Source organism: Nyctereutes procyonoides, unplaced genomic scaffold, assembly GCF_905146905.1.
Source record: "Nyctereutes procyonoides isolate TBG_1078 unplaced genomic scaffold, NYPRO_anot_genome, whole genome shotgun sequence".
NCBI lineage: Eukaryota > Metazoa > Chordata > Mammalia > Carnivora > Canidae > Nyctereutes > Nyctereutes procyonoides.
The window spans coordinates 69,625,152-69,650,297 of NW_026575052.1; the positions used below are offsets into that span (position 1 = coordinate 69,625,152).

The window sequence follows — 25,146 nt, forward strand, 5'->3', positions numbered from 1 at the left end:
CTAAGAAATGGCAGTGGCTACTGACATTTGTGTTTTTTAAATTCTTTTTAGCAAATAACTGTGGTTATTGTTTTTTAATTCAAGTACAACATGGAATCTTTGTGGTGGGAATGGAAATGGCAAAGTCATGTTTTTTCATTTGTAAGGCATTAAGTCCTAAGTATTCTTCTGTAAACATTTTTTTACAGAAACCTCACTAAAACTGATCATAATGATTCTGTGTATTTGTGTAAAATATAATTAACTGAAATCCATGGGGATCTACCTTGTGTTTTCAAGGCATGTGGATTTTATTTAGGACTGGCTTTTTAGTGATAACAGATTAAGCACATGGTTCTTTTGGCATTGGGGAGTCTCAACAAGGAAGGTACAACTATGCAGGGTAGTTTTTCTAGGCATTGAGAGCTAGTTGTAGAGTACTTACCCTGATAATTTAGCAGAATGGCAGAGCAGCAGACAGAACTACTGAAGGCAATGGGACTCACCAAATTAGAAATAAATGAGGGAATCCACTATGGTGTTATAAAGGGCTAGGAGATGAGGCACAGATGTAGGGGAGGCTTTACCTGAATCCTCCTTGGCAATCCAATGACTCAAAGACAGAATGCACTTCCAAAACAGAACTATTTTCTCATCTTTAGTAGACTCTTTCCTTGCCAAGGTGAAGACACTGGTTGGATGCTGTTTCAAACAGTGCTCATTTCACAGCATGGCTGGCATTGTACTGAACTCCTAGGGCAGGAATCAAGCACAAAATTACCATCATACCCCGCTGTGTGGTTGATGAAGAGCAACAATGTGGAAGCAGCAGCACTGGGAGGAATAATTGTCTAATTTCATGATCAGTGGAAAAGAAGGTTAATTTGCTATATTTTACTTAAAATATATATATTTCAAACAAAGGCAAGATACAAAGTGTTGCACACACGGAAAAAATTGATTCACTTGAGTGGTATAAGCACACAGATCTTCAAAGTTCATTAGTAAAGGGTTCTAGTAAAATTGTAACAAAATTTGTTTTTCAGACATGTTATTTGAATTTTAATCTTAAGAGATTACAAGCATATGCCCTTAATGATAAAAGAAAATCTCACTTTTGGGATGCCTGAGTGGTTCAGTGGTTGAACGGCTGCCTTTGGCTCCGGGCGTGATCCCAGGGTCCTGGGAGAGAGTCCCACATTGGGCCCCCTACAGGGAGCTTGCGTCTCCCTCTGCCTATGTCTCTGCCTCTCTCTCTCTCTCTCTCTCTCTCTCTCTCTCTCTCTGTCTGTCTCATGAATAAATAAAATCTTTAAAAACAAAACAAAACACCTCACTTTTAAACCCAGCCTTGAACATACTATAATTCATGAGACAAATCAAAGGAGTGTATATAATTAATGCTTACTATGCTTTTTCCTAAAGGACATTAGGACTTAGCCGGGGCATCTGAGAATGTCATTTTTTAAAGCTATTATAAAATGCAAAGAGAATGTGGGATTTCAAAAAGCATATGCAGAAATTCTTCTCTCTAACAGATTCTGGGGTTAAAATGTTCCCTAATGGCCTTAAGTATTTATGTTGGTCTTAAGTCTGTTACCTACAGTATATGCTTTTAAAGATATATACTGTGAGGTTGAATATTCACTGTAAAGAAAAAGTAAACATGAACATTTTTACAGCCATTGTAAAAATTATTTACCCAAGTGAAAGCTTCTTGTAGCTTATGTATGTTAGCTGAGGCAACGGGGCGATTGTGTGTCAATGGGATTTTCTTTTCCTGAAGGGATGGATGCACCAAATTGCTCTAGAGGTGCTCAGCTCATCTTTGAGAGGCGGCATAGAAAATTTAATTTGGTTTAAAGTTTGACTCATGTATATAATACATGATAAGTATATAATAAATTTCTGATTATAGATGATAGCGTGTGATATTGAAAAACATGAAATAAAATGAAGACTAATTACTAGTTTTACTAAACTAGTACTGGTACTAGTGCTCCTGTACTTGGCAGCCTCATTTTCTGAACCATCATATATTTTCTACATTAATTTTCTACATTAACAATATGAATAGTATTACATTCATTTTTAGTTATTTTTGACAGTATTTTATAACAATATTTTAGACACTGATATCTTAGTTTTTGAGGGTATTATTAAAAATAAAAAACACTTTCTATTCCATTTTCAAAGAAACAAAATGGTTTTGTCACCATTTCAAATGTTGGCTATGCATGAATGAAACAGGCACCACCCATTACGTGGCCTAGAGAGTGATGCTGACTGAAGAAAACCCTTCCTGGAATGAGCTCAGGATAGGAGAACTAGACCTGGCCATTCTTTTCAGTGGATGCATCACGATATTTTGTTAAACAATTAGCTCAATTGACTCAACATCAAATTTTCGATTGATCAGTTCTGATAGTGTGGAGATTCTTGGGTGTGTCTGGTGTTTGAACAGGGCACTCTGAGCCTATTTGTGCTGTTCTGTATTAAACATAGCAAGGCTAAACAGCTTTTCTAGAATAACAGGGAAGAAAGCAATGATACTAGGACTTGACCCAAGGCAGGTATGAGACTAGAACCTGTACTTTCAACTAAACCACCATTCTTTACTGGCATTGGATGCAGATTAGGAATCAAGGGGCTTGAGCCCAGTCACGCTGTTGGTGTCAGAGCTGTTGTTCTAATTCATCTCTAGGCTCTGAGTCTAATGCCCTATTTGCCACTCTGTGACTATGTTATATAAATTGGGAAATGTAATTTAATCAAAGCTTTTCTTTAGACTTACTAGAATTACCTTGAAAATAAGTATTTAATATGTTCCATAATCAGTATAATATTGTATTTAAAATTAGGTGACCATTTGTCAAGTGTGCATGAAAGTGGTCCTGCCTAGAGTAGGGAAGCAAGACCAGAAATTCTGGAGGGTTCTTTCATATTTTGCCAGTTTGCATTTACTTTGTTCTTTTTCAAAATCAGTTTTTGAATAATAAGAATAGTTACATGATTGATAGAAAAGTTACAAATAATTTAGAAAGTTATAAAGTATGCATACCATCCCCTTTTCCCATGCCTCACTGTGGTATGTTTGATATGTATTTTATTATACAGACAAACATATAATTAATTTTTATTTGATCAAAAGTAATGGATTAAATTAATAGGTCAGCCTGTTAAAGGTGAAATGGTAGGGAGGAATTTCAATCTTACCAACTTATTTTGCAGGTTTTTTGGTAGGACTTTTTGTCTGTTTTTACCACTTATTAGATAATAAATATGCAATAGTAGTAGTAGTATAATGGTAATAGGTATGGTAATAGAGATTTTGATGCAACTCTACTCAAACTGAAGGGAAGATTATTTTAGGATTAAGTTACTGTTAGATACTGTACATAAAATCAGGATCCAGACTGTCAATATTAAATGTTATTTAATATGCTCTTTACAATTCTAATCCAAATGGAGTTTTTTTTTTTTTTTTTTTTTTTTAAGGGAGGGAGAGAGTATGAGTGGGGCTGGGGGAGCAGGGCAGAAGGAGAGAGAGAATCTCAAGCAGACCCTGTGTTGAGCATGGAGCCCATCTCGTGACTCTGAGATCCCAACCCACACCAAGAGTCTGTTGTCTAAGTGACTGTACCACCCAGGTGCCCTCAGAATGAGGAACTTTTAAATAGATAAACAAGCTTTTTTAGTGTTCATGAACTCTGAGAATGTGTAAGGAAATTCAGTACTGCTCTTGAATGAATTCATATTTTATTCATCTCAATTATATCTGCTTACATTAGGCAGTAGTACTGTCTGTGCAGGATATTCTATTTAGTGAATCTGCTGTTAATGCATGGTCCATGTGCATGTATGTGAGGACCCATTTGGCATAACTTTACCCAGAAGTGGAGACCCATGAAAGTAAGCTATTTAGTATTTAGAGTTGTTACATAAGAATCTTAGAGATGTTTGAAGTGTGTCAGATATTTTTTCGTTTTTCATAGTTCCTGTCATATAGTTTTATTGTCCTCAAATTTGAATAAAGGAGGTGTCTGTAAATTATTAGTTCTAGGATGGTACTTTCCAGCAGAAATTCTAGTTGTATTAAAACCCCTTCAGAAAAAAAAAGTTCTGTGCCTGAATAAGCTTCTCCTTTCCCTTTGAGTTTTACAATGTAATGTAGTAGAGGTTTTGAGAAGTCAAACCTACTAGTCAGTCCTGCACCACATCATTGAGAATAGAGAATACTCTGTCCCCCCTCCCTTTCAGGTGATACTTCATAAAATTGTATAAGCATACTGTGGGAAATACTGTACCAAAGTGTTCACTCATCCAGACACAGTCTTTCTACCGTGGAAAAGGATTGGTGTGAATATAATCAGCATCAAAAAGATAGTCTTGTTATGTCAGTGGCATACAACCCAACATGTATATTTTGATTGACTGTATTCATGCCCTAAAAATATTATGGCATGCATGTTTTCTCTTATCTACTCAGCTTTTCCACTGCATTCTGGTTTATGTTCCATAATATTCAGTATCAGTTTTAAAAGAATTCCTCTGGAAGTAATATTTTTATGTCCATTCAGTAATAATTTTCTTAAACTAGCAAAACAGGACAAAAGGTACAGTGGTGAGAGATCTTGATTTTTGAGTTAAACACATTTAATCCAACAATCATTCTTTCTTTCCAAATCATAGTGTAAAGACAGCTGCAGTCAGCTGACAGCTTGTGGTTGTGCTCTGATTTACAGGGTAAGGAGGAGGTTGTACTATTTTAAATGCATAATAGAGCATCCGTTTCGTCATCTGGAAGCAGAGATGGAAGAAGCTCAGGGGAAATGAGAGACATCAATGTTGCTCTTGTGGAAGGGAAGCTTTGTGGCACAGTATCAGACAGCAGTGCCTATTGAAGGAAATAGCTGTTAGGAATGCCTGTCACCAGATGTATTTTGCTTTCAGAAATGGTAGACAACCCAAATAAGAGCCAGATAAAAGCCTGAGAAAAAGATGCTCAGAAGGATACTGAAGTTATTCTTTATGCTTCACTGCCCTTTACTTCTCTTGGTACCTTCCAGAGAAATCAGTATAGATGTATTTTTAGCTTGCTGTTTCCAGCATCAATATGACAACATGATTCTGTCTTTATATCAGTAAGCAGCTTCTACTATGTTTTCCTATTTTCTGCTAGCTACAGTTTACAAAGGATGTCACAGCTCTGGTAAGAAATGCACAGAAGCCATTTCCTTGCTTTTTTTTTTTAAGTTATGTTTTATAGAGATATGTAATAAGCCAACCTATTAAAACTGTAAGTTTGCTTAGAGAAACCCCTCCGTAGTGTTATGTTAATCTTACTAATTTGCAGAATGTGTTTGTGATACCTGATTTTCTTTATTTTTTGTTTTCATGTTTGGTTTTCTTTTGAATCCTGTGCATAACTGATGTTAAAACATAACATTTACCTGTTTGTGGATTTTTTTTTTTTAAAGTCTCTCACCCTCTCTCTTTCCCTGGTACTTTGCTGTTATGTTTGTGGCTGCACTTGAGCTTTGCAAGCTATCTAATGCAAAGACAGGATGTGATGATAGATGTGAATTAAGCTTGTTTTGATTAGGAGAGGATATGTAACACGATGCCACACCTCACTATCTCAGATGTGACCTAGTCCTCAGTTGCATCAATTAGTTTTGTTTTATTGCATCTCTGCCTTTAATTTCAGTTATTTTGAAGTTTTGAAATACATTGCTGGATAACTTCATAAATAATGCATAAAAGATCATTTGAACTGCATGCCTGCCTGTTAGTAATAGAGAAATGTTTCATTATAGTAAGTAAAAGAGACCAAATAAATTCGTTCGATATAATTTTGCATTAGCTTAAAACAAAAAAATTATGTACAGGAAGATAAATTCCTTTGTTTCATATTTTTGTATCTTTAATTTACATGCTCAATTTAAACATACATATTTTCTCTTTTAAATATTAAAATATTTAGCATGGCTTAGGATTTAATTTAATCAGAATGGATTATTTTTAAGGACTCAGTAAGCATTAATTGGCAAGACACTGCTCAATATGTTATAATTAATTTGTCCTGACAGTAGTGCTCAGAGTGAAAATGTATTTGGTTAAGATTTTTAATATCTTCGCCTTCACTCTGGCAAAAGATCAAAATCTTCTTTTGCTGAGCTTTATCAGGCAGCCATTTAACCTGTCAAATGCTGAAAGATCATAAAACTTGAATGGGGAAGATTTTAGAAGCAACAAGGCTTATCTCTATTTGGTTGGGGGAAAAACTGGTGTGTTTTAATCTTTTGAGAAAACAGGCAGTTGTAATTTATATTTGTTGCAAATTCTATAATTTATTTGATTCCTGAAAGACTAGCCCTTTTCTAAGTGTGTGGAGCATCCTTATGTTTTGTTTGCATGCTTGCTTTAGTGAATGTCATTTAGGAATAAGATAGGGCACAGTAAAGTAAAACAGTCCATTGCAAGAATGGAAATTGTTGTCTTATAAATCTTAAATGACACTTTTTTCCTCCTTTCCATGTAGGCATATTCGCAAGATGCCTACCTGAAAGGCAATGAAGCCTACAGTGGTAATGCCCGCAATATCCCCGAACCTCCACCAATTTGCTATCCCTGGCTGCCGTCTGCCCCTTCAGCCATGGCACAGCCAGTTGAAATATCTCCTCCAGATTCATCATCGAACAAACAGCAAACCAGTACACCAGTACTGACACAACCTGGCAGGGCCTACAGAATGGAAATACAAGTGCCTCCATCACCAACAGATGTTGTAAAATCGAACACAGCAGTGTGTGTTTGCAATGAAAGTGTAAGGACTGTCATTGTACCTTCTGAGAAGGTTGTAGATTTGTTAACTAATAGAAACAACCATACAGTTCCTTCACATAGAACCGAAGAGGTGAGGTATGGCCTAAATGAGCAGACCTCTTTGAAAACAGTGTCAAGGACCACATCACCATCATCATCAATTCCCACTGCCCATCTAATTCATCAGACTGCAGGCTCCAGGTCATTGGAATCTTCGGGAATGTTACTTAAATCCACCAATTACAGTGGACATTCGGAAGGAATCTCAAGCAGTAGACCTCAAGCTGTGGATTCCCCTTCTGTATCTGTTAATCACTATTCTCCGAATTCCCATCAGCACATAGACTGGAAAAACTATAAAACTTACAAAGAGTATATTGATAACAGACGATTGCACATAGGTTGTAGGACAATTCAAGAAAGGCTAGATAGTTTACGAGCAGCGTCTCAGAGCACAACAGATTATAACCAGGTGGTACCAAACCGCAGTACTTTGCAGGTACGACGTCGAAGCACCTCTCACGATCGAGTGCCCCAGTCTGTTCAGATCCGGCAGCGCAGTGTGTCCCAGGAAAGGCTGGAGGATTCTGTGCTAATGAAGTATTGTCCACGAAGTGCATCTCAAGGGGCACTGGCATCTTCATCTGTTAGTTTTAGCAATCACAGAACTCGTTCGTGGGATTATATCGAGGGACAGGGTGAACCCATAGAAAATGTCAATTCTGAAAGTCAGATACCTGATTCGAATGGAGAACGGAAGCAGACTTACAAGTGGAGTGGATTTACAGAACAGGATGACAGGCGAGGGATTTATGAAAGACCCAGGCAGCAAGAAATTCACAAGTCTTTTCGAGGTTCAAGTTTTACCGTGGCTCCGAGCATTAATTCTGACAATAGGCGAGTGACCGGCAGAGGAGTGGGATCTGTGTCTCAGTTTAAGAAAGTGCCACCAGATCTGAAAACACTACAGCCCAACAGAAGTTTTCAGACTACTTGTGGAATGTCACTGCCTCGAGGGGTTTCACAAGACAGGTCACCTCTTGTGAAAGTCCGGAGTAATTCCCTGAAAGCGCCTTCTCCGCATGTCACAAAACCATCCTTCAGCCAGAACTCACTTGTTTCTGTCAAAGACCAAAGACCAGTAAATCACTTGCATCAGAACAGTCTGTTGAATCAGCAGACATGGCTTAGAACCGAAAGTGCCCCCGATCACCAGGTGGAGCCTGGGAAAGCGCCCTCTTCTTCTGGAACTTCTGGGAAGCCGGTCCCTCAGACCAGTGAGAACTCAGGCGCTTCGGATCTTGAAGTCTCGGTCCCTCAAAGAAATCAAGATCTAAATTTACGAGAGGCCGAAATTCAGGAGGCAGATACTTTAGATAATAGAGAAACTGTCGTCCTAAGAGAAAAACCCCCATCGGGTCGCCAGACACCACAGCCTTTACGGCATCAGTCTTACATCTTGGCAGTAAATGACCAGGAGACCGGGTCAGACACGACCTGTTGGCTGCCTAATGATGCACGCCGAGAGGTCCATATAAAAAGAATGGAGGAAAGGAAGGCCTCAAGTACCAGCCCGCCTGGGGATTCGCTGGCATCCATCCCATTCATAGGTAAGCTCCCCTTTAACTCAGTGGCTGCCGCGTCAAATGCTTTACACATCTTTTCAGCAAGGTATTAGTTCTAGTGCAGCGGGCACAAAAACGTTAGCTGTGATTTTGAAACATTTGTCCTCAATTTCCTGAGCTATGCTGAAACCGGAGCCATAGGCTTTTACCCGCAAAAATTATTTCAAGTGACAGTTTTCCTTCTTTTCTTTTTTCTTTTCTTTTTCTTTTTTCTTTTTTCTCTTTTCTTTTTTCTTCTCTTCTCTTCTCTTTTCTTCTTTCTTTCTTTCTTTCTCCTTCCTTCCTTCCTTCCTTCCTTCCTTCCTTCCTTCCTTCCTTCCTTCCTTCCTTCCATGAAACGAATTCCCACTGTCTGGGGTCAAGGGACTCATCAGCAAACCAAATTGCACCTAGTTGATGATGCATCTGAATCAAAAGCCAAGTAGAACAGTTTTCATAATTAATAATCAGCCTTTCATTTAAGCAGTGCTTTTTACTTTTATTATTTCTTATTTCTTTGGGCTGAATGAAGAGACCCCTTCGTTGTCAAATTACTTTGTTTTAGAGTAGATCTTGGGATAGAGTTGGAAAAATTACTTAAAAGACAAGCACGTGCCCCAGTGTACAACAGCGAGCTACTGTGTTGGTTTAGGCTTTAGTCTGCCCCCACACGTCCTAGGGGTATTGTCCACAATGTAGCCAGAGTGGTTATTTAAAAATGCAGATCAGGTCATGCCACTCCTCTGACCAGAACCTCTGTTTACTTTCCTTGTAACCCAGAATAGAATCCCAAATCCTGCTGTGACCTACAGGGCCCTCTGTGATAGACTCCACAAGGCCACTCCACCTCTCTTCCTCCAGGTACTTGCATCCCATCTTCAGCTGCCCTAGCCTCCTTGCACTTCTGGAGTATGCCAGGCATGCTTCAGGGCCCTGGCACTGCCAGTTCACAGCCCCAGGACACATTCCACAGAGAGTCACAAGATTCTCCCTCACTACGTTTGGGTCTGTGCTCAAGTATTACCTTATCAAAACAGCCTTTCCTCACCAACCTATCTGAAGTAGGTACCCTACACACATATACAGAACCTGACATTCTCTGTACCCTTAAGCTACTTTATCTTCATACCACTTGTTTCCACTTGACCTGTTTTATATATGTTTTTTAATACATGTTTCTCTGCAGAGCTAAAATATAAGCTATGCCAGAGCCAGGCTTTTTGATCTTTTTGTCCACTTCTGTAGCCTTAATAACCTAGAACACTGCCTGGCATATAGAAGGCACTCAGTAAATATTGGTTGAAATAATAGACTAATGATAATTTCTGAGATGATGGTTAAATGTATTCAAAATAAAAAAATTATAGTTATTGTGCAGCTCTAACACATAATCTAACAGGATTATCCTATATGTCCTTAGTATTACCTTCATTTAATAATGAGAAGTTTAAGCTATTGAAAGGCTAAATAACTTCCCTAAAGTGACACTTGGCAGGTTGAGTCAGCCTCCTTACAGAGCACAGCTCCAGAGGGCACCATTTATTATTGATTTATTATGAAGAGCGCCCCTTGGAGCTGTGTGATGCAGGGGCCTTCTTTGGAAGCCAAGGCCGGACTCATACTTGCGCCATTACTCCCAAAAACTCATGAATAGTGCTCTATAATTTTATAGGATAATGTGCTTCTTTTTGAGCAATATTTTGGGGTTTTTCTTACCTAGGGAAATTTTTTAAATCTCAAGCTATTGAATTGTCAGGCAACACTATCAGAGCCAGCTTTTGAGAAAGTTCTATGTGACTTATATTTTTTATAAATATGATGTATTCAAGTTGTAAGCACTGTGGGTAATCTCAACCTAAATTTTACTCATTTATATCTATACCCTTAAATCCAAGTTCAGAGAATAGAACTTTGCCATAAGTGAAATCTTATACATCATCTAGATATTTAAAGAAAGTAACTGAGGACTAGTGATTGTTTTATGATTTTTTATAAATGTCCCTACAACCTGTAACTGTATTTGATAAGCCCATGAGATCTTACCAGAATAATGGCATCATATTTTCTTCCTACTTAATAAGGACAACATAACCAGATTATATTGGAGTAATTAAAAATGTGCTAGCTATATCTGTTAATTTTTTCATAATTATCTACTAATCCTTTGAATAGATCAACAAGTCGATTATTACTAAAGAGAGAACATCAGCTAAGCTATAAAATAAAAATCTATTTAATTCTATACACATATAGATACATTCAAAATAAAAATGCTCACTAGTTCTGATCAGATTCTACTTTAAGTACTTCATAGTACAATATTATATATACCTCCTAAAACTTTAATATATAGAATTTAATTACTGTAGTATGCCAGTTATACCTTAACCAGTGGAATAGGGCAGGATAAAAAAGCTGAAATACAAACACAGAATTTATTTCACTATGTGAAAACTCTTAAAAGTTTCTAGGCCCTCATGTGGAATAATGCTATGCCTCCTGAGTTTTTACAGCATTTTAATGACTCATAAGATTGTATGCCATTTGAAATAAAGGCATGGAAAGAATTTTAGTATTTACCTAAGTTTTAGAAAACAGTATCAAAAAAAGTGTGATTTCTTTGGCTTAATTATAGTTTCCTTTTTACTGTGAAAACCTTTTAGGTCTTCGATTAACTAAAATCCTTTATTCTTGAAGTCCAAAAAATACTTATTAGAGACTATGTTGTTGAATAGGTAAAGAGCCAATCAATAAAAGAACTTTTAGATTTCATTCAGTATAAGTTCCATAATTTAATAAATCTTGAAATCCTTTTATTTTTATTTTATTTTTTTAAATTTATTTATGATAGTCACAGAGGGAGGGAGAGAGAGAGAGAGAGAGAGAGAGAGAGAGAGAGAGAGAGAGGCAGAGACACAGGCAGAGGGAGAAGCAGGCTCCATGCACCGGGAGCCCGACGTGGGATTCGATCCCGGGTCTCCAGGATCGCGCCCTGGGCCAAAGGCAGGTGCCAAACCGCTGCACCACCCAGGGATCCCTCCTTTTATTATTGAGCTTTAAAGTGTTACCTGACCCATAGGTATTTCTCTTTCCAATCTGTTTTTTGGTCATTATTATATATACATATAATAATTTAACTTCTATAAATATAAAAATAGAATAGACATCAGCATTGAAATGGAGTAAAAGAGACTGTTTGCAACGTTTCCCAGTGTATTTTCTGGGAACATGAATTCCATTTGATTAAGGAGAAAAAAAAATCAGTGATCAAATTGAGAAGTGCTGGATTTAAATAATTAAACAAGTTTTGTTTGTCTTTACTATGGGACTCTTAGAATCATTAACATACTACTATATATATTTTTCTAGGTATATTTTCTTTCTTTTTTAAAAAATTCTATTTATTTGACAGAGAGAGTGTGTGAGTGAGCACACACACAAACAGGGAAGTGGCAAGCAGAGGGAGAGGGAGAAGCAGGCTCCTTGCTAAGCAGGGAGCTCGTTGTGGGCCTCGATACCAGGACCCTGGATCATGACCTGAGCCAAAGGCAGATGCCCAACAAACTAAGCCACCCAGGTACCCCTCTAGGTATATTTTCTAATACGATTTTTCTCAGAAGTATTTGACCATGAATCCTTTCATTTAGAGTATCTTTGTTTAACATATTATAAAACACACTTCAGAGAGTATACTTTATGCTCTCTCATGGAACACTTAAAAGGAAAGAAAATAAGGCTTGCTTTTGCATTATCACACTCCAGAATCTTATATTCTGTAATTTTAATCATTACTTTTTGTCATTTGAAAACATTATAGATTAGTGCAGAAAAAAAAAATTAAGTGCCTTTGCTTTATTCCCCAAATACCAGAGAATGGAGCCAATTCATTTATTTAGTTATTTATAATAAGAGCAAATGGTATGTCTTACAGCAAGAAAATTTTCAAACACTTTGTTACACATTTAATATCTAATATTTCTTTTGGTTCACAAAGATTTAGAGAAATGAAGAAAATAAACCATTTTGTTTTTAAATAAGGAATATCAGTCATTGACAGTGTTTTGTTTACCGCCTACATGCAGTTTATAAAGCTTGGTAGTAAGTACTGAAAATAAATTTTTACTTCTTTTATAAGAAATACAAAATGAATAATGAGTTTATAATTAATTTGACATTTAGTAGCAGGATTTCAGATATATCCTACAATCTACACTTCATACATTTCTTTATATGACTCATAATTATCAATATAAAGAAACTATAGCTGAATTAACCCACACTCAGATTTCATTTCAAATGCATTTGCCTCTCTTTTTCCTGCCATATTTCTAATACTCCTTGTTCTCACCCCAAAGTTGGACCATATGCATGTACTTAGTGTTAGCAAAGATAGAATTCATTTGGTACAGCCTTACTGGTCCTGCCATTTTAAACCAACTTAGAGGTTTTAAAGCTTGTGAGACATATAGCTAAATTGCAGTGTCTGAAATTTACCCAAAAGAACGGGAGTGGGCAACTGCCACCCTTCACCCAACTTCTCTCTCTGGGGGCTCTAGTCTCCTGATGCCAGCAGTGATATTATAGGGGCTGCACGGAGCACCCAGTGCCTCTTTATACTAAACATACTGAGTCTTTCTACAAAACAACTAATCTATAAAGACAAAAATTATACTCATCATCTTAACAGTCTTTTTCCTATATCTGCATTCCCACAAGATGTGACTCCATTGGCGCTTCAGCTTAGAGATTATTGCTTCTATTGAGTAATGATGTGGAGTTCATTTTTAATATAACAACCACAACAAAATCCACAAATTTCTGTAGTAATTTATAACCTACCAAGTATTTCATGTACTAATCCTATGACAAACTGGGAGAATTTAGGTGAGAAGTAAATAAGCCACTTTATGGATAAGGAAAGTTAAGTCGTTTGCTCATGGTCTCTCAGCAGGTAACTGACAGAATTGATTATCTATTGGCTCCAAATCTCATATTCTTTGGACAATGTCCTACATATGTGCTAAAATTTAAATCCTGGCTTTGAAACGCTTGGGTGGCTCAGTGTTTGAATGTCTGCCTTTGGCTAAGGTCATGATCCTAGGGTTCTGGGATTGAGTCCCACATTGAGCTCCCTGCAGGGAGCCTGCTTCTCCCTCTCCCTGTGTCTCTGCCGCACTCTGTATGTCATAAACAAACAAACAAACAAATAAATAAATTCAATAAATAAATAAATAAATAAATAAATAAATAAATAAATAAATAAATAAATCCTGGCCTTTTTTAAAGCTTAACCTAAAAAATATTTCTGCATTCAATATTCCCCATTCTTAACTCAGACTTCCCAAGATTGAATTAGTATCTTTTCAGTAAATAAGTATATGTGTTCCAAGTCTGTTAAAAAAAAAACTATTCACTATGAAATAATTTTATATGTGTATTTACCTTCCATTTGGTAGTAGCATTAGCTTTTCTTCTAAAATATTTCAAGTTTACCTGTAGCACACTTATAGAATACTATGCTGATTTATTTAGGGAAAAAAATTTTACCTTAGCACCTATAAAAACTATGGAATTGTTTCCCTACATTAGACTTTCTAGACTTTGGGCTGATTCTTTAATGTGGAAAACAGATCTAATAGTAACTACACTCTCAGCTACATCTGCCGGTTTTTAAAATAAATCCAAACTTCAAAAGCCCCGTAGCAAATCCCTGGTTTAGAAAAACTTAAAAGTATTTTAAATTATTTCACAAATGGTAACTTTGCACCTTTAGTGGATTTATTATTGTAGGCCTCTTGACTAGAATTGACCCTTCTGATAATCCTCATCCAGTTTCTGTATTTCAGAGGTAATGAATTTAATATCCAGGAAAATTAAGTGGCTTTCACATAGTCTGACAAGACAGGACCTCCTGCCCAGTCTTCCCCTAATAGCTTGCTTATTTTCAGTGTGAAAATTAATCATGTGAAAGAAAAATTGGTGATGAAATTGGTACCTAGTGTTTATGAAATTTTTTTAAAGTAATTTTCAGATTTCTTGAAAATAATACCTCCTGCATTTGTCAGCTAGCAAGCTGGGCCAGTTTTCGTGCACAGGTACCCCTCCCCTACACACAGACCCACAAAATCTTAAAACATGGAATTAACTTGTCTCATCTGTGGGACTGCAGAAATTCAGCCAAGTAATTGGAACTGTTATCTGCGGTAAATCTAAAAGTAGTGCCTCCCCTTGCCTTCTTTAAATTTAGAGCACTTGCTATGCAAATACACTTGGCGCGGTCTTGCCAACTAGCTGACTATCCCCAGCACTGACCATGGGACCACACACGTTCCTGCCTCAGCTCGGATTTCATCTCCCTCCTTCCCAGTCTCTCCTGTCACAACAGTTCCTCTTGGATTTACAGCTCTGCTCCCTTCACTTTGGCACCAATAGGGTATAGCAAGCTTGCAGAACATTCAGAATTCTCACTTTCTAATCTTTTTTTTTTTTAGATATTTATTTATTTATTTATTTATTTATTTATGAGAGACACACAGAGGCAGAGACACAGGCAGAGGGAGAAGCAGGCTCCATGCAGGGAGCCCGATGCAGGACTCCATCCCGGGACTCCAGGATCATGCCCTGGGCCGAAGGCAGGCATTAAACTGCTGAGCCACCCAGGGATCCCCTCACTTCCTAATCTTTAAAAGAAAAAATTGTCTATCACATAGGAAGATACAGCATTAGATTTTTGGTTATTCAAATAACCCCAAATCTCAAAATGACCTTCCCGGAGCCAAGTATTTACTTAAATGCATGTTATTGAACTGATTACTAAAGAAGTTTGGTCATAAGTCCTATTATGATAATGAGTTGAATTCTTATAAAAAATGAGATTATTGGGGCAGCCCTAGTGGCTCAGCGGTTTAGCGCCTTCTTTGGTCCAGGGCATGATCCTGGAGACCTGGGATCGGGTCCCACATCAGGCTCCCTGCATGGAGCCTGCTTCTGCCTCTGCCTGTGTCTCTGCCTCTCTCTGTGTGTCTCTATGAATAAATAAATAAAATCTTTAAAAAAAAATGGGGTTATTTGAACCGGGTGATGGCATCCCTTACCAGGTTCTGTAAAAGTTCATAGGACCTACTGTTTCCGAAGCTCTATTCATAACTAATGAAGAGTTTTAGTAAGTAGAGATCTGTTGCTGGGTGTTAATAGATTAGTGGCTTTTTTTTTTTAAGCATTCTTTCTAACCATACCTTTTAAATTTAAGGTGTGTGGCATTTCTTGAGGGTGTCATTTTCACCAACCCCAAAACTCTTCCACCTGATGTTCTGTAACTGGTATTGCCACTAATAGGGTTAAGTAAAATTTGCCTAGGAGTTCAGTATTTTAGAATGACTTTATTTCATTGTGGTTGCATGAGATTAAAAACAAAACAAAATGGTGGTATGACCAAAGATTAATCAGTTATTTCTTGTTAATACATAAGAAAGAGCTTATGCTTGCCTACTGGAAAGAGAACTCCACCTGACAGAACTAGTATCCATCTCCTTTGATTTAAATTAGTCTATCTTAGAAGGCAAGTAGAATGAACAGGTTTCCCATTTGAATTTCTTTTTAAGATAAAGAATCCATTAGCATTATTTTATTCTCCTTTTCCTTAAGGATAAGGAAAAATCTCAAAGATTTTTAAACCTGTATTTTGCTTGAGGTATAGACTGACTTTCCAGGTCATTTGTAGTGCATGTCCCTTCTTGTGGACTTGGAACAGAAGCAGTTTGGTCTGTACATATGTTTAGTAAAAATTACACACACGCACACACCTTCATGCAGTTTTGGAAACATATACCTTTTTTGTAAGTAGACTCCACACACAGTGTGGAGCCCAGTGCAGGGTTTGAACACATGGCCCTGAGATCAAGACCTGAGCTGAGATCAAGAGTTTGGACGTTCAGCTGACTGAGCCACCCAGGGGGCCCTACATACACACTTTGACATTAGTCACTGTTTCTTCCAACTTATACAATGTACTCCTCCTCTTGCAATATAGTTTATCTCATCTTTGAATATTATGCTGTTAACAGTGTTATTTGGGCAAGGGGTAGGATTATCTCTTCCTAGCAGAGGTGAAATAAAAAGCAAAGTTACTCTGAGGAACTGTTTAGCCCTAGTCTATGCCAAAAATTCCACCAATTTCACTGAGTTTTATAAAATGATTCTCAACTATAATTTTAATACAAACTACAGATGGCATGCTTTAATTATTTGAACTGTGAGAAAGATTCCTCATAACCCAGCTCATTGTAGAAGAGGCCCTTTTTGCTCTGTTCTAATCTGCAGCAACTGGACAGTAGGTCTTAACAACGAGTAATGCTTGTTGGTGAAAGCAAACTAGAAACACGGTGTTCTACTTTTGTGTTGGTCAGATTCTCTCAGTTACAAATCATAGAAAGTTTTTTTTTAATATTTATTCATGAGAGATACACAGAGAGAGGCAGAGACATAGGCAGAGGGAGAAGCAGGCTCCCTGTGGGGAGCCTGATGCAAAACTATCCCAGGACCCCAGGATCACAACCTGAGCTAAAGGCAGGCTTTCAACCACTGAGCCATCCAGGAGTCTCTGATCCACTGAGCCGTTTAGGAGTCCCTGATGGAAAGTTTTTTCAGGGCGCCTGCATGTATCAGTTGGTTGAGCCTTCAGCTCAGGTCATGATTCCAGGGTCCTGGGATATGGAGCCCTGCATCCAGCAACTTGCACAGTGGGGAGTCAGCTTCTCCCTCTGCCCCACTCCCACCTCATGCTTCCTTGCTCTCTCTCTCAAATAAATAAAATCTGAAAAAAAAAAAAAAAAGAAAGTTTTATCATATTAGCTCATGCCAAAAAGGAGTGTTAGCTACAGTGAAGAAGTTTTGGGGGTAGACCTAGTTGGGTACACGGCTACATCCAAATACTCAAGTGCTTTGGCATCAAGATTCTGTATCTTTTTCTCAGCTTTGCTTTTTTCATTCTCAGATACTTTTTCTCCACATGGTAGAAAAGATGGTGGCTGGCAACTCAGTTTACTGATTTTTACAGTTCTTGTTCTCTGAGGAATTGGAAAAGAAAGACCGTGCTTTTCTCAGTATCCATATGTCATATCTGATGGAGACTGGATCTATCCTGACTAGATCAGATTCTTTACCCTTAGTCACTCACTGTGAACTCAGTGAACTAGGGTGTTAGGAGGGGTCATGCCTTGTGCATATGCCCACCCACAGAAGCCCCACTGAACCCCAAAGATAGAGATGGGCAGCTAGCATCATACATTCTCTGCAGTCATTTTGCAGAAGATGAAGAGAAACAAATAGGATAAAAATATCATGAGATGAAAATATTTGCCAGGTTAGAGATGAAAACCGGCTGTCCTATTTTTACTTGGTTTCATTTTATTATTTCATTAGTAGTTAGGTTTTCACAAGGTTTTCTTCACATTTTTATTAGGCTTTTGTATTTCTTCCATGATTTGTCTTTTTATGTGCTTTGCTCTTCTGTTATGATTTTAGTTGTTTCTATTTATAAGAGCTCTCAGTATATATTAAGGCTTCCATTTTTTTCTTTGTTGTTTGAAAATTAATTCTAAGAGTTACACGTAAAGTTTCACCATATGCTTCCTTGATTTTTTACCTGTCTACATTTTTCTTTTTTTAAAATATGTATTTATTTTAGAGAGAGAGAGAGAGAGAAAGAGAAGTGGGGTGAGAGGCAGAGGGAGAGAAAATCCCAAGCAGACTCCCTGCTGACCATGGAGACCAACTCGGAGCTTGATCCCAGAACCCTAAAATCATGACCTGAGCCGAAACCAAGAGTCAGATACTTAACCAACTATGCCAGTGAAGCGCCCCTGTGTTTCTCTTGATGTGTGAAATCTTACAGATGTTCTTCTAGAATTTTATTCCATTTTTTAAAGATTTTATTTATTTATTTACTTACTTGAGAGAGAGAGAGAGAGAAAGAGCATAAGCAGGGGGAGTGGCAGAAAGAGGCAGAGGGAGAAGCAGGCTCCCTGCTGAGCATGGAGCTAGGGTGATGTGGGGCTTGAACCCGGGACCCTGGGATCATGATCTGAGCCGAAGGTAGTCATTTAACCTACTGGGCCACCCAGGTGCCCCCAGAATTTTAGTTGATAAAAGATAACAATGATTGAATAATCAGTTTAAACATAGTAACTTATAGTATTCTCCCTTTGGAAAAAATCCACATTGAATTATGGAGTATATATTTCCTGAGGGAATTAGTTATTTATCTATTTTTGGAAAACAGTATTTTCCAATAAAATTTTTGGACATTTAGGTCTGTCTTTTTCACAGATTAAGAATCAGTGATCACTTTGAATTTGAGTATATTCAATTTCAGTGTCTTCTCCACCTTTTCTTTATTGTGAAGAGCTGTGGGGCTGTTAGTGAATAAAGTAAATTAAGGCCTCAATGTTCAGTCAGTTCTTTGATTATGTAGTTAAGTTTACCATGAGGAGGGGTTATGCCACTTGATAAGAACAAGTTTACAGTCTTGATAGTGGTGTGTCCTGTGTGTGTTACCTAATGTCATAACATAATATGTGACATACCTTGACAAAGATGATTATTTTCATCTGACATAATATTTAAGTTTGACTATTAAAAATATAGAAATCGGGATCCCTGGGTGGCGCAGCGGTTTGGCGCCTGCCTTTGGCCCAGGGCGCGATCCTGGAGACCTGGGATCGAATCCCACATCGGGCTCCCGGTGCATGGAGCCTGCTTCTCCCTCTGCCTGTGTCTCTGCCTCTCTCTCTCTCTCTCTCTCTCTGTATGACTATCATAAATAAATTAAAAAAAATTAAAAAAAATAATAAAAAATAAAATAAAATAAAATAAAAATATAGAAATCAGTTGAAAATCTGACCACACACTTGTTTTCTCTTTGGACAACTAAATAGTACTCATTTTCTTATATTGGAAAAGGAGATAAGCCTAAATTATTCTTGTTTGTACGTAATCTACCCATAGGTAATAATGAATGTGCATGAATGAATAATGAATGAAAGCATGTGTTAACATTAGAATTTTAAAATTCCAACTAATCATTACAACAGCAATGGTACTTTTAACACAATAGAAAAGTTCTCACATTTTTACAAGGAATGAAGAATTGGATTTATTAAAGTACAATTCATAAATGTGAAGTAATGTAATTCTTTGTATTTTAAAAAGTATATCTAGCTCTTCCTTGTCTGTCTTTAACATAGTAGTAAATATATTTATTCTAAAGAGTGCAACAGGACTGAAGCTTGGGAGCCCAGGGTGCTAGCCTCCTGCCCAGACCTCCATTCACCCTTGCTTCCTGGAGCAGGTCGCTGTCTATCCCAGGCCTTTTTGCACACATCCACTTAAAGCAGAGATGAATTCAACCCAGTGAAATAAAGAAATTTCCTCCAAAATGCAGTAAGTCAAAAGAAATTGAATGCATACCTCTAGGAAGTCAAGAGTCATAAAAAAAATTGCCTTTGAAATTTTGTTTAATGCTTAATCATGAACATTTTGAATTTCACTCTGTGATACTTAATTTTAAATAAATAAATACAAATATTTTTAAAATTACTTTGGAAGGCCTAAAATTTTCTTGAAAGATTTATCCCATGGCATCTCCTAGACACTCTTTGACACATGTATTGCACACTACAGTTGTGAATGTTTTCTCTACAGAAGCCTTTTCCTGCTGTTAATACTCTCTGTGCTACACACATCAGATAATTTCTCAAGAATATGGTATTTTCCTATTCATATCCATGCTTCTGAATCCATAACAGATTAGTGGCCCAAGCAGACCCCATAAGACCCAACTGACTTCATACACATGTATCATTTGGAAAAGTTGGTTAATTTGTGATAATTTAAATCATAATGATAGTTTTAAAGAACACTATAATCTTTAGTAAAATTAAATTTTTATCTTTATTCAATAGATATAAAGTCAGTTATCTTCTTGCTTTTGAAAAAAGAATAATTGCATGCTCACCAACATATGATATTATATACTTAGTAAACTTGATTCATAGTGAAATTTTTTTAAATGCCTTTTTTCCCCCCAAGATTTTATTTATTTATTCATGAGAGACACACAGAGAGAGGCAGAGACATAGATAGAGGGAGAAGCAGGCTTCCCACAGGGAGCCCGATGCGGGACTCGATCCTAGGACCTTGGGATCATGCCCTGAGCCGAAGGCAGACACTCAACCACTGAGTCACCCAGGCATCCATTAAAAATGTTTTCTATTGCTTAAATATAAAGAGCTGCTTTTAAAGACTTTGTAAAAACATAAAATAAGATAGTCAGAATTTACAGATTTTAGCTATAAATGTTATAATTTTGCATCATTACTAGTCACCTTGATTAAAATGCTAACCATTAAAATGATAGAGCAGCCTTAGATTTTGGTCAAAATTAAAATAGTTTGATCTTGGGGATCCCTGGGTGGCTCAGCGGTGTAGTGCCTGCCTTTAGCTCAGGGCGCTGGTCCTGGACTCCCGGGATCGAGTCCCACGTCGGGCTCCCGGCATGGAGCCTGCTTCTCCCTCCTCCCGTGTCTCTGCCTCTCTCTCTCTCTCTCTCTCTCTGTCTATCATAAATAAATAAATAAATCTTTAAAAAAATAGTTTGATCTTTTAAATCAAGAAATCAAAACCCTGTCTTATCATTATAGGATATTCTTTATAAAGGGTTTTGTTATGATTTCTTTTTTTAATATTTTATTTATTTATTCATGACAGATACAGAGAGGCAGAGACATAGGGAGAGGGAGAAGCAGGCTCCCTGCAGGGAGCCTGATGCAGCACTTGATCCCAGGACCCCAGGATCATGCCCTGAGCCAAAGGTAGATGCTCAGCCACTAAGCCACTCAGGTGCCCCTTGTTATGATTTTCTAAGACTTAGAGCATTTGATTTTAGGAAATATAGTTCTGGCATTCTATTAAATTATACTCTACTCCCCTAGAAAATAAGAATTTAAATCATTGATGTTTTTATAAGAATAAGAATTTTGAACAGAGCTATCACTCACCAATTTGGAAAACAAATATCATTTGTACTTTTAGAGCAAAAATATAATTTATACTTTTAGAGCATAAATTCTGGTGTCAGACTCTCTGGGTCTACATTGTGTCCCTGTTGCTTGGTAACTTTACACAAGTTATTTAACCTGTTTGTTTTGACTTCTTTATCTGCAAAATAGTACTTACTTCATAGAATTTCATAAGAATTAAGTGGAAAATATATTTTAAGTATTTAGAATGATGCTAGTACTTCCTAAGCTCTATAAATGTGTTAGCTATTGTTACTGTGCATGCATGCATATGCATTCCTATATGCATTTCTGCTCTTGACAGGTAGTGACAGGCTTTTAAGAAAGTTAAAATTTGTAACACCTAAAATATCTATGTTTCTACAAGGATACCAGGGGGCAAATGGGGATTTTTCCTCTAGGCCCGGGCCTACATTTGGTTGGGGAAGACGGCACCTATTTCTGATTTGCATGAAAGTGCCAAACAAACCACCAGTGGCTCTCTCAGTCCATTCGGGCCACTAAATACGACGTCCGGGTGGCTTAAACAATAACCATTTATTTCTCATGGTTCCAAAGGCTAGAAGTCCAACATCAAGGCACCAGCAGACTTGGTAGCTGGCGAGGTCCTGATTCTTGGTTTATGGAAGTTGTATCCTCATATGGAAGAAGGGTCAAGGGAGCTCTTTCAGGCTACTTCTTTTGTAAGGGTGCTAATTCCATCCATAAGGGCTCCCACCTCCTGACTTAATCAGCTCCCGAAACCCCACCATCAAATTCTGTCACATTAGGGATTAGGTTTCAACATGAATTTTGGGAGGAACACAAACATTTCATCTATAGCAGTGGTCTTCATAATGTATAAACTTTTTCTGGAAGCCATAAATTGTCCTTTCTCATTTTTCTTCAAAAATTGAAGAGATACTTGTGAGTTCGTGCATGGGGAGGTTCTAGGACTTGATACTCTGAAAGTTAAGCCTCAGCCAAGTTACTTGCTTAACTTCCTGAAATGATGTGTAAGACATTTAAAATTGGGAAAATAATTCTTTTAGGGTGGTACAAGATTATCATTCCACTTTTATAGGTTCAGGTTCTCAATGCCTATAAACTTTAGTATCTTGATTATCAGTTAATCAGTATTAATTGTTTGGTAGAAGAAGCAACTTATTTAATTTCTTAGACCACATTCTCAGAATTATTTGGAATTACTGGAGTAATAACTATATAAGATTTTTATTATTTATTGGTGCCTTAGTGGGTAAGTGTTAAAATCTAAATCTGTTTTTTTTAAGAAATAGTGAATATTGATTATTAATAATTAGGCCATTTGGCATTCTGATACCTATTATCTTTTTTCTGAATTTTTTTTTTTTTTAAGTAAGCTCTAAGCCCAGTGTGGGGCTTGAATTCACAACCCCGAGATGAAGAGTCCCATGCTCTACCAACTGAGCCAGCCAGGCATCCCTCTAATATTTATTTTCATTTTATTTTCTAGATGAACCAACAAGCCCTAGCATTGATCATGACCTTGCACACATCCCTGCTTCTGCTGTCATCTCAGCCTCCACCCCCCAGGCACCTCAGGCACCCCAGGCACCCTCCATAGCAATGGTCCCACCCAGCCTCACCACATCGGCTCCTTTAATTCGTCGCCAGCTCTCCCATGACCAGGGTACGTTTCAGTGAGTGGCTATGCAAACCATCTCTCTTTCTCAGTTTTTCACTTAGAATGCTATGACAAACTGATCTCACTATTAAAAGGATCTGGAAACCACTTGCAAATGTCTAAATGTTGGCTTTTAATTACAGAATCTGTCGGACCTCCCAGCCTCGATGCCCAGCCCAGCTCAAAGACCGAAAGATCAAAATCCTATGATGAGGGCCTGGATGATTACAGAGAAGATGCAAAATTGTAAGTCTCAAGCATATCATCTTAAATATTTGTCAGTATTCGGCCAGACTTTGACATATAAATACTGAATTTTAATGATTTCTTTTATACTTTTAACTTTATAACATTAGAAATGCAAATAAAAAATAAAGTTGTTATTCAGTAATATATGCAGTTGAATTTTTAACATTAATATTTAAAAATTGGTAATACACAAACATAATGCAAAAAATATTAGTATTAAACAATCACTGCTACTATAGGTCTCTGGCCACCCAGATCTCTTCTCAGACATAACTATGTTACTGTTTCCTGAGCTATTCTCTGCATAAAATCACATACACGTGTTTAGGCTTATATATGTGTATTACATATCCTAATTATTTTTACAAACAAATGATAGATGCTAAACAAATGACTGATTGCGGAGATCATCCAGTGTGTATATTCCCGGCTCACTCTTTTTCATGATTGTTTCATTTTCTATTGAATAGTTTTACTAATATATATCTGTCAATTTATATTCTATAAATAGACATTTAGATTGAATCTTATGCTACTGCAAACAATACTTCAGTGATTATATTTGTGTATATATATATATATATATATATATATACATAGTATACAAGTGAGTATAATTGGAAGAAAGTTGGTTACATCAGGAGGGTGTGTGATTTTTATTTTAATATGTATTGTTAGCCACTCTCCTTAAAGTTTATACCAAACCAAATTCCCACCAACAGTGTGCAGAAGTCTCTGCTCCTCACCAGCACAGCATTTACCTAACATTTGATGCTTTTGTAAATCTAATGGTATCACATTGTAGCTTTTTTGTTGTTGTTGCTTCTGTTTTTTTTTTTTTTTTAAGATTTGTATTTATGTATTTAAGAAAGAGTATAAGCAGGGGGAGGAGAGAGGCAGAGGGAGAAGTAGACTCCCCGCTGAGCAGGGAGTCCCATGTGGGGCTCCATCCCAGGACCCTGAAATCATGACCTGAGCCAAAGGCAGACACGTAACCGACTGAGCCACCTCACATTATAGTTTTTATTTGAAAATTTCTTATTGTTAATTGAACATTGTTTCATATATATTTAAGAGAGATTTCTATTTTCCCATGAACTGCTTGTTCATGTCTTCTGCTCTTCCCAACTGCTTTTCCTAATTGACTTCTGGGGGCTCTTTATATAAAGGGCTCTTTTCTGAGATAAGTGTTGCAAGTCTTTTCCCAATTCAGTATTTTTCATTGGATTTTCTTAAGTTTTTTTTAGACTGTGCAAAAATGTCAAACTTTTTCTTTGCAGTCAAATTTAGAATTTTTTTTAATGGCCTTCAGATTTTGAGTCATTGAAAAAGCCTTTCCTGCAGAATACAACAAAATTCTTCCATGTTTGCCTCTCAAATTTATGGGTTTTTTTTTTTTTTTGGTCTTTTTTTGTATATTTACAACTGTGATTCACCTGGAGCTTATTTTATTTCAATTAGTGAAATAAAGGCCAACTTTATATTTTCCAGTGTCTCTCAGTTGTGCCCAAAGCATCTATTGAATGTTGTATTTTTCCCACTGATATTTCATCTTTATTAAATACTAAATTACATGTATATATGGTTTTATTTTTAGCCTCCATTCTGTTCTATTGATTTATCTGTCTACTCATGTACACCAGATTCCTTTAATTGCAGTGGGTTTTTTTTTTAATATTTTATTTATTCATTCATGAGAGACACAGAGAGAAAGAGGCAGAGACACAGGCAGAGGGAGAAGCAGGCTCCACGCAGAGGATCCCGA

The 25,146-nt window shown here is 37.1% G+C and overlaps 1 protein-coding gene across 10 annotated transcripts in view; it reads left to right on the top strand.

Annotated features, from left to right (window-relative positions):
• The window catches only part of ARHGAP21 (Rho GTPase activating protein 21), a 137,957-nt gene that overhangs the window by 90,882 nt on the left and 21,929 nt on the right, over positions 1 to 25,146 (top strand). For 7 of the 10 annotated variants that reach the window (XM_055331462.1, XM_055331468.1, XM_055331459.1 and 4 more), the window contains 4 exons: positions 5,162 to 5,191; positions 6,524 to 8,417; positions 22,962 to 23,138; positions 23,276 to 23,378. In XM_055331462.1, the coding sequence (XP_055187437.1) occupies positions 5,162 to 5,191; positions 6,524 to 8,417; positions 22,962 to 23,138; positions 23,276 to 23,378 (2,204 nt within the window). The remainder of the gene's footprint in view (positions 1 to 5,161; positions 5,192 to 6,523; positions 8,418 to 22,961; positions 23,139 to 23,275; positions 23,379 to 25,146) is intronic. The other 3 variants (XM_055331464.1, XM_055331465.1, XM_055331467.1) reach the window with 1 other exon arrangement.